Here is a 13,401-nt window from a genome sequence, read left to right on the forward strand (position 1 = left end):
AAAATGGTAGATGCCAGGGATCCATGTGTCGCATTGTTAGTACATCACAATAGTCCTCACAATGCTTTATTAGGATCAGCTGTTCAGAGATTTATGGGCAGAAGATTAAAACCTTGGTGCCAACATCCAACAAGCTTCTTAAGCCAAAGACCGTTAACCTTAAAGTAGTTAAAGATTTATCTGCCAGGATACTGGAATGGAAGAAATGCTATGAAGAGAATGCCGAACACCCCATTGCAAGTGGGAGAGAATGTTAGATTTCAAACAGAAGATGCCATCTGCCCCAAGGTTATAAGTTATAACTATCCACGAGTGGGCCAGTCCTACAGGAGAAACAGACATCTGATCAAAACCAAGAACATCACTAGCTGTTTCTAAAATGCTTCTGACAGTGTTCCTGTGCTAACAGAAGCAACATTTGCCTACCCAGTCACTGCAATGAAAAAACACCGGGACCAGCAAACATAGGCTGCAGGTGGCAGGTCCACCTCATGAAGCGAACAGGCCACTGCAGAAGGAACTGCTTTGTAATCAGGAAGTGGATGTGTGATCAGAAAACCCTGGAGTTAGTTCAGTGATAGTAGATATTGACAGATGTCCAGTAAGAAACAGAGTAATTTTCTCATCTGGCAAGATGGTTCAGGTAGCTACTCAGACCTCCGTACTGAATGTCTCTATGTGTTTTATTAATTTGCTATATTGATTTGTGGTTGCCCTCAGCTGATGTTATGTTTCATTTGCATTTGGTATTTTTTTAAGGGAAGGTATAACCGTAGCTACTGGAGTCAGTACATACAGATTCCTGTCCCATGACAGAATTATAACCTTTTGGAACCTGGACCCTTTTCATGTATTTGGAGTCAGATCAGTTGTCACGTTTGTTATGCCCACTTCATCACCTGTGTGCTCCATCCCCATTGCCTTACCAAGGAGCTCAATTCAAACTGCTTCACCCAAATGCCCAATTCCTAATGGCACACCCGATGGCCAAATCTCCACTGCCCACTGTACCTATGTGCTTAATGCAGAGAGCCTAGCCATGGGGGCGGGGGGCGGGGGAGAATTTCACACTGTCACTCAACTCTCATCCCCAACTGTCACTTTGACTTCTAGACACTTTGACACTTCTAGAACCTTCTGTCCAATTCCTCCTAACATCACCTGCAGCTCCCTGCTCCCACATGCTCCAGAAGCTTTTGGAACTTTCCAACTGCAACGTACAAGTCCATCCCCGGTTAATGAGAAATCACCAAAACACTCTGCATGTTGTCTGAGTAGCAGAGAAAAGGAAATTAATGCCACTGCATATGCATCCTCATTACATTTCCACTTAACTGGCCCAGCAAGGGGGACATGTAAGCACTGCATGCTGCAATATACTTAGAGCACCCTTGTCTTTCTGCACCTCTCCTACCAGGACAACAGCTCCATAGCAACCTGCACACCAGTTTACAGAATACAAATTAATCCGTAGGTATGGCTAAAGACTCAGATGCAGTACTCCAGTTTTTTCTGCTTGGAACTTAAAAATCAAGTTATTCCCAAGATTTAATAACGTGTTTTGAGATCCGTTTGAATGGAAGATGCTCTATAAATGCAAGGTTGTTTTAATTTCTGAGGAAGGGAGAGACTGAAGGAAGTAATGAAAGACAGGATGGAGACCAATTTAAAATCAAAAGAATGGTGGCCTGCACTGGCTTTCCGTCTTCATAAATATTTGTGTATGTTTTGGCATTGCTTCACCATCCTGTCCAACCGTCCCAGGACCTTTATTCTGGTTAAATGGCAACTCTAAAAGTTGCCAATGCTACCAGCGTTTTATTAGAGGGACATTTTATCAATAACAAAATAAGCCAGCACTTGGATGATGCAAGAACGCCCATTGCAAAGTCCAATATGATTTTCGCCTTATTCTTTTTATTTGGAAAACACTTTCTGCAGCAGCCTTACCACGGTTTGCCATCAGCTTCAGATAGGAATGATGGAAAGTCACAGGGAATAAAGGGCCATTTGATGTATTTGAATGTGGACCCTGTATTTGAAAAAAACACAATAAAGCCTGTATTCCTTGGAAATAGAGAGATACTATCTAATTTAGTTTGCTATGTAGATACCATAGTAATGTTCTTATGTGATAGGTGCTAAGTGCTGATTAAATAGTTTAAATTGAAGTAAAAGAAGATTTGTCAGTCAAATAGAGGCAGGAAGGGCCCACCAAAGGTCACATGGTGTCCAACTGGAGTTTGACAAAGGGCCTCAGTTTCCTAGGCCCATATTTCTGCACAGTCATCTAACTATGATTTCTGAAGAGGAAGTTCCTGAGGCAGATGGTTCAGCAAAGCTCTCCCTGGTGACAAGCATCTTGTTGGAACATGTTTTAGGAGTTTTCTGTGCTCCACGTCTGCCAACTCAGAAATCTCTAGGTTGGATGACAAGAGCAGCCTGGAAGAATAACACAGATTCTTCCCATGGATTGGAGACTTCAGGGACTTCATGTTCCCTTGTATCTTGATGACTAGATATATCTGTATGGTCACTCCTATTCAAGACATTCAAATGCTTTATCTGCAGATGAAAATCTCTGCCCCAGTTGCAGCATTGCTTATGATAATATCAGGTCATGTTACCACAAGCTGCCTGCAAGTGGAGGAAGAAGCTTAGCATTGTTATCATTAGTGCTTTGCAGAGCCAGTCACTGCCTTGTTTTCTAATGTTTTCACCATGGAGGGAGAGTGAACTAGTGATTAGAGCAAGAGACTGAGAAACACCACTTCTAGCCCTGCCTCTGACCTCCGGGCAAGTTACAGCACAGCCTCTCTGGGGCTGGATAAAATGGGTGCTTACCTACCCCACAGAGATAGTGTGAGGCTTAATTAGTCATTGGTTGTAAAGCTCTTTGAAGTCCTGAGATGAAAGGATCAGTATAAGTGCATATTAATTATCATTACCTATTAATAGTTACCTGAAAATAGGCTGCTAAAATGTAACCCCAGAACTATGTAGTAAAACTAAAGATTGTCTTAGGGTGCGTGGAATAACTAGCATTGAAGGGATGGTAGGTGCTGGAGATGCTGATGGCAAAAAGAATCAAGTCCTGGCAGTGACCTAAACTTCGTTCAATAATGAAAGCAACTTGGGGAAGGGGAGAAAATGGGGTGGGGAGGGGATTCATCTTAAGCTCCCTGTTTATGTAATGCTTTTAAAATTTGGGTCCTGCCTCTTTAAATTGCGTCTTGCTGGTAGAGTAAATTAAATCCCGTAATCTCTTTTAAAAGCGATGCTGATCTAGTTTCCTTGCAGACATTGCTCACATCTGCATTGAAACCCAGATCCAAAATGAAAGCCAGGAGCTTCCCATCTGCTTTTACATAGCCTGCCTTGTGTTTTATCCCCCAACCATGAGAGAAGCAGGGTGAGGAGAGAAACAATAGAGTGCCTTCCAGCTGCAGTTGCTTCACATTGTCTCTTGCCAAGGGTTACACTGGCAAGACTAACTGGACTGTGGAATAGAGAACAATCTGGAGGGTTATTAGCAGGAAGGTTGACTACTGACCCATTTTCTCCCAGTGATGGATTGGTGTTCATGGAGTGTAGAAAAGAACCATTAGATTGCTTTTATATTCTGAAACCTCAGTGGTTACATCTCACAGGCAGGAAAGTAGCCATGTAAGGATGCACAGAGGGATTGTAATTTACCCACGGTCACAGAGGAAGACCATGATAAAGCCAGAAGTAGAAACCTCAGTTGCTGACTCTCTCTCTCTCTCTATATATATATATATAATGTGTGTCACACACATCCCAAGAGGGCCGAATTCAGCCCTCCCAGAAGCAGAAGTAGCTTCCATTGATTTCAGTGGGAGTTGTACCCATTTTATGCCCAAATTGACATACCATAACATCACTTTGTCACACTCATTTTGCATGCCCAGTGAATACCAAATCAATGCAAGTTACACTGCTAAGCTGTGACGGAGCAGGGAGCAGGGCAGATTTGACCTGGGAATGTTGCAGGGGGGTTGCAGTGGGGATGTGGGACTTCCCTTGAAGGGAGCTACCTGAGCTGTAACCTGAGCCAGGAACGGGGGTGGGGAGAATTAACACCTTCTGCCCGGGAGACTGAACAAAGGAGAGGAGCAGCGGGAGGGGCTGGGAGTTTAGTTTCGGTTGGGGCTGGGTGGTGCAACGCAGGGAACCCCAAGCTGGGGTCTAAGCTCCCTGAACCTCCCAGAGGGACCTAATTGAGGGGGGTCTGGTCGTACCTACACGCTCTGCTTGAGACTGTGTTCCTGTCCTTGAATAAACCTTCTGCTTTACTGGCTGGCTGAGAGTCGCAGTGAATCTCGGGAAGAGGGGTGCAGGGCCCTAACTCCCCCACAATCCGCAACAACTGGTGGCAGCGGTGGGATCTACTGCACCCCGTGGACGGCGCTTCCTGCAGTAAGTGACTGGGGAGCAGTAAAACGAAGGGGGATTGACGGGGACCAGGCCTGCTGAAGAGTGGGAGAGAGACGGTTATTACCCCTGGGAGTGTGTGACCAGCGAGAAGGACTTTTGCAGTAACAGGGTCCCCCGGGGGGATCGCAGCGAGTGGTCCCAGGGGCGGAGGAGTCTGCAGCTCGACCCTGGCAGAGAGGCGGTGACCTCGAGAAGGGCTGGCACACTAAGGGTCCCCCTGGGAACTGTGGGGAGCTGTGAGCACACAGGCCGGTGAGTGGCCAGCAGGAAGATGTATGCCAAGCGGCTTAAGAGCGACCTGGTGGAGCTGTGCAAGCAGAGGCAGCTGCGCATTGGGAGGCTCACCAAAGAACAGCTCATTGCCCAGCTGGAGGCGGAAGATCGCGCGAATGAACTGATCCCTGTGTCTCAGGGAAGCAGCCTGGCAAATGCAGCGCAGGCACCAGTGTCTGTCCCAGCTGGGAGTGGTCAGCCGGCTGCTGAGGGCTTCCCGAGACCCCTCCTTCCTATGCCTAGGGGAAGGGTGGGGAGGAGCCCAGCAAATACCGAAGGCGCCGTGATCCCCCCGGCCAGCAGGGGGTCCCCCCGGCGAAGCCCGCCGGCCAGCAGAGGAGCCTCCCGGCGACGTTCGGCATCCGGGGAGCGGAATTGGCTGGAATGGGAGAAAGAGCTAAAACTGAGGGAGCTGGAGGATCGTGAACAACAGAGACAGCATGAAGAGAGACAGCGTCAGCATGAACGGGAGGAGAAAGAGAGACAGCATCAGCGTGAACGGGAGGAGAAAGAGAGACAGCATCAGCGTGAACGGGAGGAGAATGAGAGACAGAGACAGGAGAATGAGAGACAGAGACAGGAGAATGAGAGACAGCATCAGCGCGAACTGGAACTGGCGAGACTGAGGGGCAGCGAACCCCCGGCTGCGGTGAGTGATGGGGGACCCAGGACTGCACGGAGCTTTGATAAGTGCATCATGGCCCCATACAAGGAGGGGGAGGACATGGATGACTTCCTGGAGGCCTTTGAGACGGCCTGCGAGCTGCACCGGGTGGATCCCGCGGACAGACTCCGGGTCCTTACCCCCTTACTGGACCCCAAATCCGTGGCATTGTACCGCCAACTGGGAGAGGCAGAGAAAGGGGACTACGAACTATTCAAAAGGGCCCTGCTACGAGAGTTTGGGCTGACTCCTGAGATGTACCGGGAAAGGTTCCGGGGTCAAGATAAAACCCCTGAGATCTCATATTTGCAACTAGCCGTCCGCATGGAAAGATACGCCAGCAAGTGGGCTGGTGGGGCCCAGACGAAGGAGGACCTGATTAAACTGCTGGTACTGGAGCAACTGTATGAGCGGTGCCCATCCGACCTGAGGCTGTGGTTGGTGGACAGAAAGCCAGAGAACCCGCGACACGCCGGGCAGCTGGCTGATGAGTTTGTAAAGAGCCGGTCAGGGGGTGGCAGGGAGGAGCCCCAAAGGAACAGGCCCGCCGCGATGCAGAGAGAGAGTCACCCTGGGACCTCCCAAAGGGGGAATATGGGGAATCCCCTCCCACGGGGAAGGCCCAGCATCAGGGACAACCGACCGGCTCGAGGGGACCCACGGGACCTGAGCTGCTATTACTGCGGCCGAAGAGGCCACGTTCGGGCCCAGTGCCCCAAGCTCAAGGACAGACTGAGCAGACCGAACCCGCACCGGGTTAACTTGGTAGAGGCCCAGACGGACGAGGGGCAGGCTTCCCACGCAAGAGGGGCTGGCAGCTTATCAACTGCTCAAGAGAGAGAAGGGCCCCCGGCCAGCTTCTCTGGGGGGCCAGATGCTCCGGATTCAAAGTTCTCCGTTTACAGGGTTGGCGCGGGGCTGTCCCTGCGGAGCGAGTGCCTTGTTCCCCTGGAGGTGGATGGGAAGAAAGTTTATGGATACTGGGACACGGGCGCAGAGGTGACACTGGCCCGGCCCGAGGTGGTGGCCCCAGATCGGGTGGTGCCCAACACCTTCCTGACCCTGACCGGGGTGGGCGGGACCCCATTCAAGGTTCCCGTAGCGAGGGTACACCTGAAATGGGGGGCCAAGGAGGGCCCCAAGGACGTGGGAGTGCACCACCATTTGCCCACTGAGGTGTTGATGGGGGGGGACCTAGAGGACTGGCCAAGCAGCCCCCAGACCGCCTTAGTCGTGACCCGTAGCCAGAGCCGGCGAGGGGCACTACGCCCTGACCTTGGGAAGGATGTCCCACCGGAGGCACCGAACCCTTCCCGGGTGGGGAGGGAACACCCAAGGACAGGCCGCGGGGTGGCTGGGGCTTCCGACCCAGCCGACGAGAGGGAGCAGGTCCCCATCCCTTCCTCAGCCGCCGAGTTCCAGGCCGAGTTGCAGAAGGACCCCTCCCTGCGGAAGCTAAGGGGCCTGGCTGACCTCAGTGTGGGACAGACCATGAGGAGAGGATGCAAGGAGAGGTTCCTGTGGGAGAAGGGGTTCCTCTACCGAGAGTGGGCTCCCCCGGGGGAAGTGGAGTCGTGGGGGATCAGGAGGCAGCTGGTGGTTCCCCAGAAGTTTCGCCACAAGCTACTGTACCTGGCCCATGACATCCCTCTCGCAGGGCACCAGGGGATCCGGCGCACCAGGCAGAGGCTGCTACAGAACTTTTACTGGCCCGGGGTCTTCACCAACGTCCGGCAGTACTGCCGATCCTGTGACCCCTGCCAGAGGGTGGGGAAGGCCCGGGACAAGGGGAAGGCAGCATTGAGACCTTTGCCCATCATAGAGGAGCCTTTCCAGAAGGTGGCCATGGACATAGTGGGACCTCTCAGCAAGACGACCCGGTCTGGGAAGAAATACATCCTGGTGGTGGTAGATTTCGCCACCCGCTACCCCGAGGCAGTGCCCTTATCGTCCATTGAAGCAGACACTGTGGCGGATGCGCTGCTGACCATTTTCAGCCGAGTGGGGTTCCCCAAGGAAGTCTTGACGGACCAAGGGTCCAACTTCATGTCGGCCCTACTCCGGTGCTTGTGGGAGAGATGTGGGGTCCGGCACAACTGGGCCTCAGCATATCACCCCCAATCCAACGGGCTGGTGGAGAGGTTCAATGGGACGCTAAAAATGATGCTGAAAACATTTATGAATCAGCACCCGCAGGACTGGGACAAGTACTTACCTCACCTGCTGTTTGCGTACAGGGAGGTACCCCAGGAGTCTACCGGGTTTTCGCCTTTCGAACTGCTATATGGAAGGCGGGTAAGGGGGCCCCTCGACCTGATGAGAGACGAATGGGAGGGGAAGGCCACTCCTGACGGAGAGTCGGTGGTGGAGTATGTCCTGACCTTCCGGGAACGACTTGCCGAGCTCATGGGCCTGGCCAGGGAGAATCTGGCCAGAGCCCAGAGGAAGCAGAAGGTCTGGTATGACCGCACAGCACGGGCCCGCGCCTTCGCCACTGGGGATCAGGTGATGGTCCTCATCCCCGTGAGGAAAAACAAACTCCAGGCCGCCTGGGAAGGGCCCTTCAAGGTTGTCAAGCAACTAAACGAGGTAAACTATGTGGTGGAGCTGTCGAACCGGGCACACCACCACCGGGTGTACCATGTGAATATGATGAAGCCATATTATGACAGGGGGAATATGGTGTTGGCCGTGTGTGGACAGTGGGAGGGGCAGGGAGATGACCCTTTAGTAGATCTATTCCCTGGGACAAGAGTTGGCTTCCCCCTGGAAGCAATTCCCCTCTCTGATCGGCTAACCCCTGCCCAGCGAGCTGAGATCGGAGGGGTGCTGCATCTGTACCAGCAGCTGTTTTCCAACCAGCCTGGACGCACTAATCTGACTGTCCACCGGGTGCAGACAGGATCGCACCCACCTATAAAATGCTCCCCCTTCCGAGCCACAGGGAAAACTGCTCAGGACCTGGAAAGAGAGGTCAATGACATGCTGGCTTTGGGGGTGATCCAGCCGTCTTCCAGCCCTTGGGCCTCGCCGGTGGTGCTGGTCCCCAAAAAGGACGGGTCGATCCGGTTCTGTGTGGACTATCGGAAGCTCAATGCCATCACTGTAGCCGATGCCTACCCCATGCCCAGGCCGGACGAGCTCCTAGACAAGCTGGGAGGTGCTCGGTACCTTACCACCATGGATCTTACAAAGGGCTATTGGCAAGTGCCGCTGGATGCAGATGCCAGGCTGAAATCGGCCTTTGTCACCCCTCTGGGGCTCTATGAGTTCCTGACCCTGCCCTTCGGCCTCAAGGGAGCGCCGGCCACCTTCCAGCGCCTGGTGGATCAGCTACTGAGGGGGATGGAGAGTTTTGCCGTGGCGTATATCGATGACATCTGTGTCTTTAGCCAGACCTGGGAGGACCACATATCCCAGGTTAGACAAGTGCTGGACCGACTCCAGAAGGCTGGGCTGACCGTAAAACCGGAGAAGTGCAAGGTGGGGATGGCTGAGGTATCCTACCTAGGCCACCGGGTGGGAAGCGGCTGCCTAAAGCCGGAACCAGCCAAAGTGGAGGTGATCAGAGACTGGCCCGCTCCTCAAACCAAAAAGCAGGTCCAAGCCTTTATTGGGATGGCAGGGTACTATCGGAGGTTCGTGCCCCACTTTAGCGCCATAGCCGCCCCCATCACTGAGCTGTGCAAGAAGGGGAAGCCAGACAAAGTGGTCTGGACCGAGGAGTGCCAGGAGGCTCTCCGGGCGCTGAAGGAGGCTCTGGTCAGTGGCCCAGTTCTGGCAAACCCAGACTTTGACAAGCCCTTTATGGTGTTCACCGACGCCTCAGACACAGGACTGGGGGCGGTGTTAATGCAGGAGGATGAAAAGGGGGAGAGACACCCCATCGTGTACCTGAGCAAGAAGTTACTACCCCGGGAGCAGAACTACGCGGCCATCGAGAAGGAATGCCTGGCCATGGTGTGGGCCCTCAAGAAACTAGAGCCATATCTCTTTGGGCGTCACTTCACCGTGCACACCGACCACTCTCCCCTGACCTGGCTGCACCAGATGAAAGGAGCCAACGCCAAGCTCCTGAGATGGAGCCTGCTCCTGCAGGATTATGACATGGACGTGGTCCATGTGAAGGGACGTGACAACCTGATAGCGGACGCGTTGTCCCGGAGAGGGAGCCCTGAACTTCCCCAGGTCACTGGTCAGAGTGACCCCGCTCAGTTCAGTCTCGAAGGGGGGAGAGATGTGACGGAGCAGGGAGCAGGGCAGATTTGACCTGGGAATGTTGCAGGGGGGTTGCAGTGGGGATGTGGGACTTCCCTTGAAGGGAGCTACCTGAGCTGTAACCTGAGCCAGGAACGGGGGTGGGGAGAATTAACACCTTCTGCCCGGGAGACTGAACAAAGGAGAGGAGCAGCGGGAGGGGCTGGGAGTTTAGTTTCGGTTGGGGCTGGGTGGTGCAACGCAGGGAACCCCAAGCTGGGGTCTAAGCTCCCTGAACCTCCCAGAGGGACCTAATTGAGGGGGGTCTGGTCGTACCTACACGCTCTGCTTGAGACTGTGTTCCTGTCCTTGAATAAACCTTCTGCTTTACTGGCTGGCTGAGAGTCGCAGTGAATCTCGGGAAGAGGGGTGCAGGGCCCTAACTCCCCCACAATCCGCAACATAAGCCAATTAAACCCACATACAATTGACAGACCCATACAATTTACACCATCGTTTATCTCCCCAGTGAATTTGGCCCAGAAGTTTTTTAATTGAAACTGATTAGACTGATCTTTTTTTTTTTTTAAAGTTTCCATCTTCCTGTGAAAGAACTGTTCGAGACACCTATAGAATAGGAAACACTATAGGGCAGGGGTGGGCAAACTTTTTGGCCCGAGGGCCACATCTGGGTATGGAAATTGTGTGGCGGGCCATGAATGCTCACAAAATTGGGGGTTGGGGTGCAGGAGGGCTCCAGCTGGGGATGCGGGCTCTGGGGTGGGGCTGGGGATGAAGAGTTGGGAGTGCAGGAGGGTGCTCCGGGGTGGGACCGAGGGATCAGAGGGCGGGAGGGGGATCAGGGCTGGAGCACAGGAGAGGGTCAGGGTGCAGGCTCTGGGCAGTGCTTACCTCAAGCAGCTCCCAGAAACAGCGGCATGTCCCCTCTCTGGCTCCTACGTGGAGGTGCAGCTAGGCAGCTCTGCGTGCTGCCTTGTCTGCAGGCACCACCCCTGCAACTCCCATTGGCTGCAGTTCCCAGCCAGTGGGAGGTACGGGGATAGCGCTTGGGGCAGGGGCAGCGTGTGGAGCCCCCTGGCTGCCCCTATGTGTAGGAGCCGGAGGGGGGGACATGCCCCTGCTTCTGGGAGCCGTGAGGAGTGGGTCAAGACCCCGACCCTGCTCCCCGGCTGGAGCGGGACAAGCCCCGGACCCCACTTCCTGGTGGGAGCTTGAAGGCTAGATTAAAACGTTTGGAGGGCCAGATGTGGCCCCCGGGCCATAGTTTGCCCACTCCTGCTATATATAGGTAAAACTATATAATGCACAAAGTCTACAGGATTGACAATAAAAAGAGGCACCACAAACAGTGTCATTCATCATGCCATTTTAAGCCTTGAAGATCATTTTGACAGTGGGTGGTTTCCTCTAATTACGTATCTGTGGGTGGTTAAGAAGTTGAAGCTCTGTGCGCCAACAGAGTTGGCTTCCTACTGAAAGACATCATCTAATTATAGGAAATCTACTGCCTGCAAACGGATCCATCATAAATCCAGGTTCTAGTTTAATCTGCATTATTATTAAATAGGGCTGAGTTTGCCTCTCTGATATCGCTCCATCCTGAGTAGGGGTAACTTTGTTTCTGTGATAAGAAAATTCCTCTGGGCACCATCGAACGTTGTGTTCTAGGACCACAACATTCTCCCTCCAGAGCCTTGATGTTTATCTAGCAGAAGTCAGACTTGCATGAGTGAGCATACACTGGGCAGTTCTGAATCTATAAATGCTGAGAACATCACAACAAAAGGAGCTCCTGAAAGAGACCACCTAGAGCAGAACCAACCAAACTTTGTCCAGCTGGGGGTATTGTACTGACAACTTGTCAGAAACTTCAGGGCCATAACAAATTTGCAGGTAATGGTACTGATTGCGGCTGTCCTGTTCTTTAACGTGAAGGTGTGGCTTTCAGGGTCTATAGATTCCAGCAGGGATCTAAGTAGCCAGATGGGGCTTCAGAATGGCTAAGACCTGGACGCACGTGTCTCCCTCACCTCAGCCTGCTTGTTTGTCTCATCCACCTGTTATGTCTTGTCTTTTAGAATGTACGTTCTTTGGAGCAGGAACTGTCATTTACTATATGTTTGTACAGCACCTAGCGAAGTGAGGCTTTGACATATTATTGACAGTGTTTGTTAATGTTACCATCCATGCTCATGGCGGCTGTTTGACATAGCAGGACTTCCAGACAACACAGCAGTAAATTCGCTGGTATATACCAGTGTCCTGTCTATACTAGTGCTTCACTGTTGATAGGAAATATTAAGAAAGAGCTCAATGTAAACAAAGGCCATTGTTTCAGCACAAACCCCCATCACAGGAGAAATCAAAGGGGGAAACGTTTAAAGGCAAATTGAATTAGTAGCTATCTGCCCCTCTGTGGTCTCAATGTGTCTCTGAGGATTTGTGAAGAACATGAGTCCCATCTTCAAAGGAAATCGTAAATCCTCCAAGGGTTTCAAGTCACTCTCTCATAACACAGGAGAGTCTTGCTGTCTCATAAACAGTGAAAAGTCGAATAAGCTTTTCTTAGACTTTTCTGCAAGCAGATCCCAAAATGCTTTGTAATAAACAGTCAGGGTTTATCTTGAGCGGGTTTTAGAGACGTGTGGCGTTAGAAGGCGCTAGCTAGTATGTTCTAACTAACATTCTAAAACTCGAGTGTCGTTTTTAACATGTCTTCAGCTCAACCACTCTTAGCACGTTAAAGCCTAAATTAGAGTTTTAGAACGTTAGTTAGAACATGCTAGTTAACACCTGCTAACAAGGCACCTTTAAATCTGAGTCAAGATAAATCCATAGATAAATGCTAAATTATTCAAGCATGTTGCAGATCAGTTTGAATGAGTGGCCCAGTGCTGTGCCCAAGGTGCAGAGTTCTATGGGAATTCCAGCCACGCGGTGAGAGTAGGATATCGGATTGGAGAGCCAAGAGGAACAGTGCCCTTAAAGGTGCCTGTTTTACCCACATTTCTCTCATCTGCTCAGGCTGAAATCCGAGCCCAGACACTGACCGAATGCTGGCCTCTTCTCTCCATGTGCGGCCTGATTTCAGAGGAGCTGAGTAAGCTGGCAGCCCACCTCTGCAGGGCCGCCCAGAGGTGGGGGGGCAAGTGGGGCAATTTGCCCCGGGCCCCGCAGGGGCCCCCACGAGAATATAGTATTCTATAGTATTGCAACTTTTTTTTATGGAAGGGGCCCCAGAAATTGCTTTGCCCCAGGCCCCCTGAATCCTCTGGGCGGCCCCGCACCTCTGTATAGATTGAGGCTGCACCGAGTTAACACAGCATGGTGATTATATTGGACCTGCTGCTATGCACTCACCCAGCGACTTATTCTCCCTTCTGAGTGCAGGCCAATGGGGTTGTCTTTGTCAAGGAGCATGCCAGCCAGTAGTACTCTAGTAAGGAATCCTGTCCGTTAAGCAAATCTTGTCTGAAAAATGCCCAAGTCACACGATACCTACCAGCCTGTTCCCAGCACTGAGATAACGTCTTCTTTTCCAGCCTGTGTGATTAATCTCCTCCTCCTTTGTTCCCCGAATTGCATTCTTTCCGTTCACAGATGGCTGATGTCATCCTTTTAAGAAAGTGAGACATCCTTGGGAGACGATTGCATATATTGAGACTGGCAATTTGGGTCAGACTCCAAATGTAGATTTTATTAAGTGCTTTTTTGCAAAACCCAAGGAGGGTTGTTTCAAGGAGGAAGTAGGTTTCGGTGTCCAGTCTGAGGAGAGGGCGGCAGGAGGA

The 13,401-nt window shown here is 51.9% G+C and overlaps 2 protein-coding genes across 2 annotated transcripts in view; one reads left to right on the forward strand and one right to left on the reverse strand.

Annotated features, from left to right (window-relative positions):
* HADHB (hydroxyacyl-CoA dehydrogenase trifunctional multienzyme complex subunit beta) overlaps positions 1–13,401 on the reverse strand; it is a 249,494-nt gene that overhangs the window by 208,924 nt on the left and 27,169 nt on the right. The gene's annotated exons all lie outside the window — the stretch shown is intronic.
* Positions 3,962–9,982, forward strand: LOC135982107 (uncharacterized). Its single transcript, XM_065587340.1, has one exon. It carries the CDS (start codon positions 4,730–4,732, stop codon positions 9,662–9,664), a length of 4,935 nt encoding a protein of 1,644 aa, XP_065443412.1. The 5' UTR covers positions 3,962–4,729; the 3' UTR covers positions 9,665–9,982.

This window comes from Chrysemys picta, chromosome 3 (genome assembly GCF_011386835.1).
Source record: "Chrysemys picta bellii isolate R12L10 chromosome 3, ASM1138683v2, whole genome shotgun sequence".
Classification (NCBI taxonomy): Eukaryota; Metazoa; Chordata; order Testudines; family Emydidae; genus Chrysemys; species Chrysemys picta.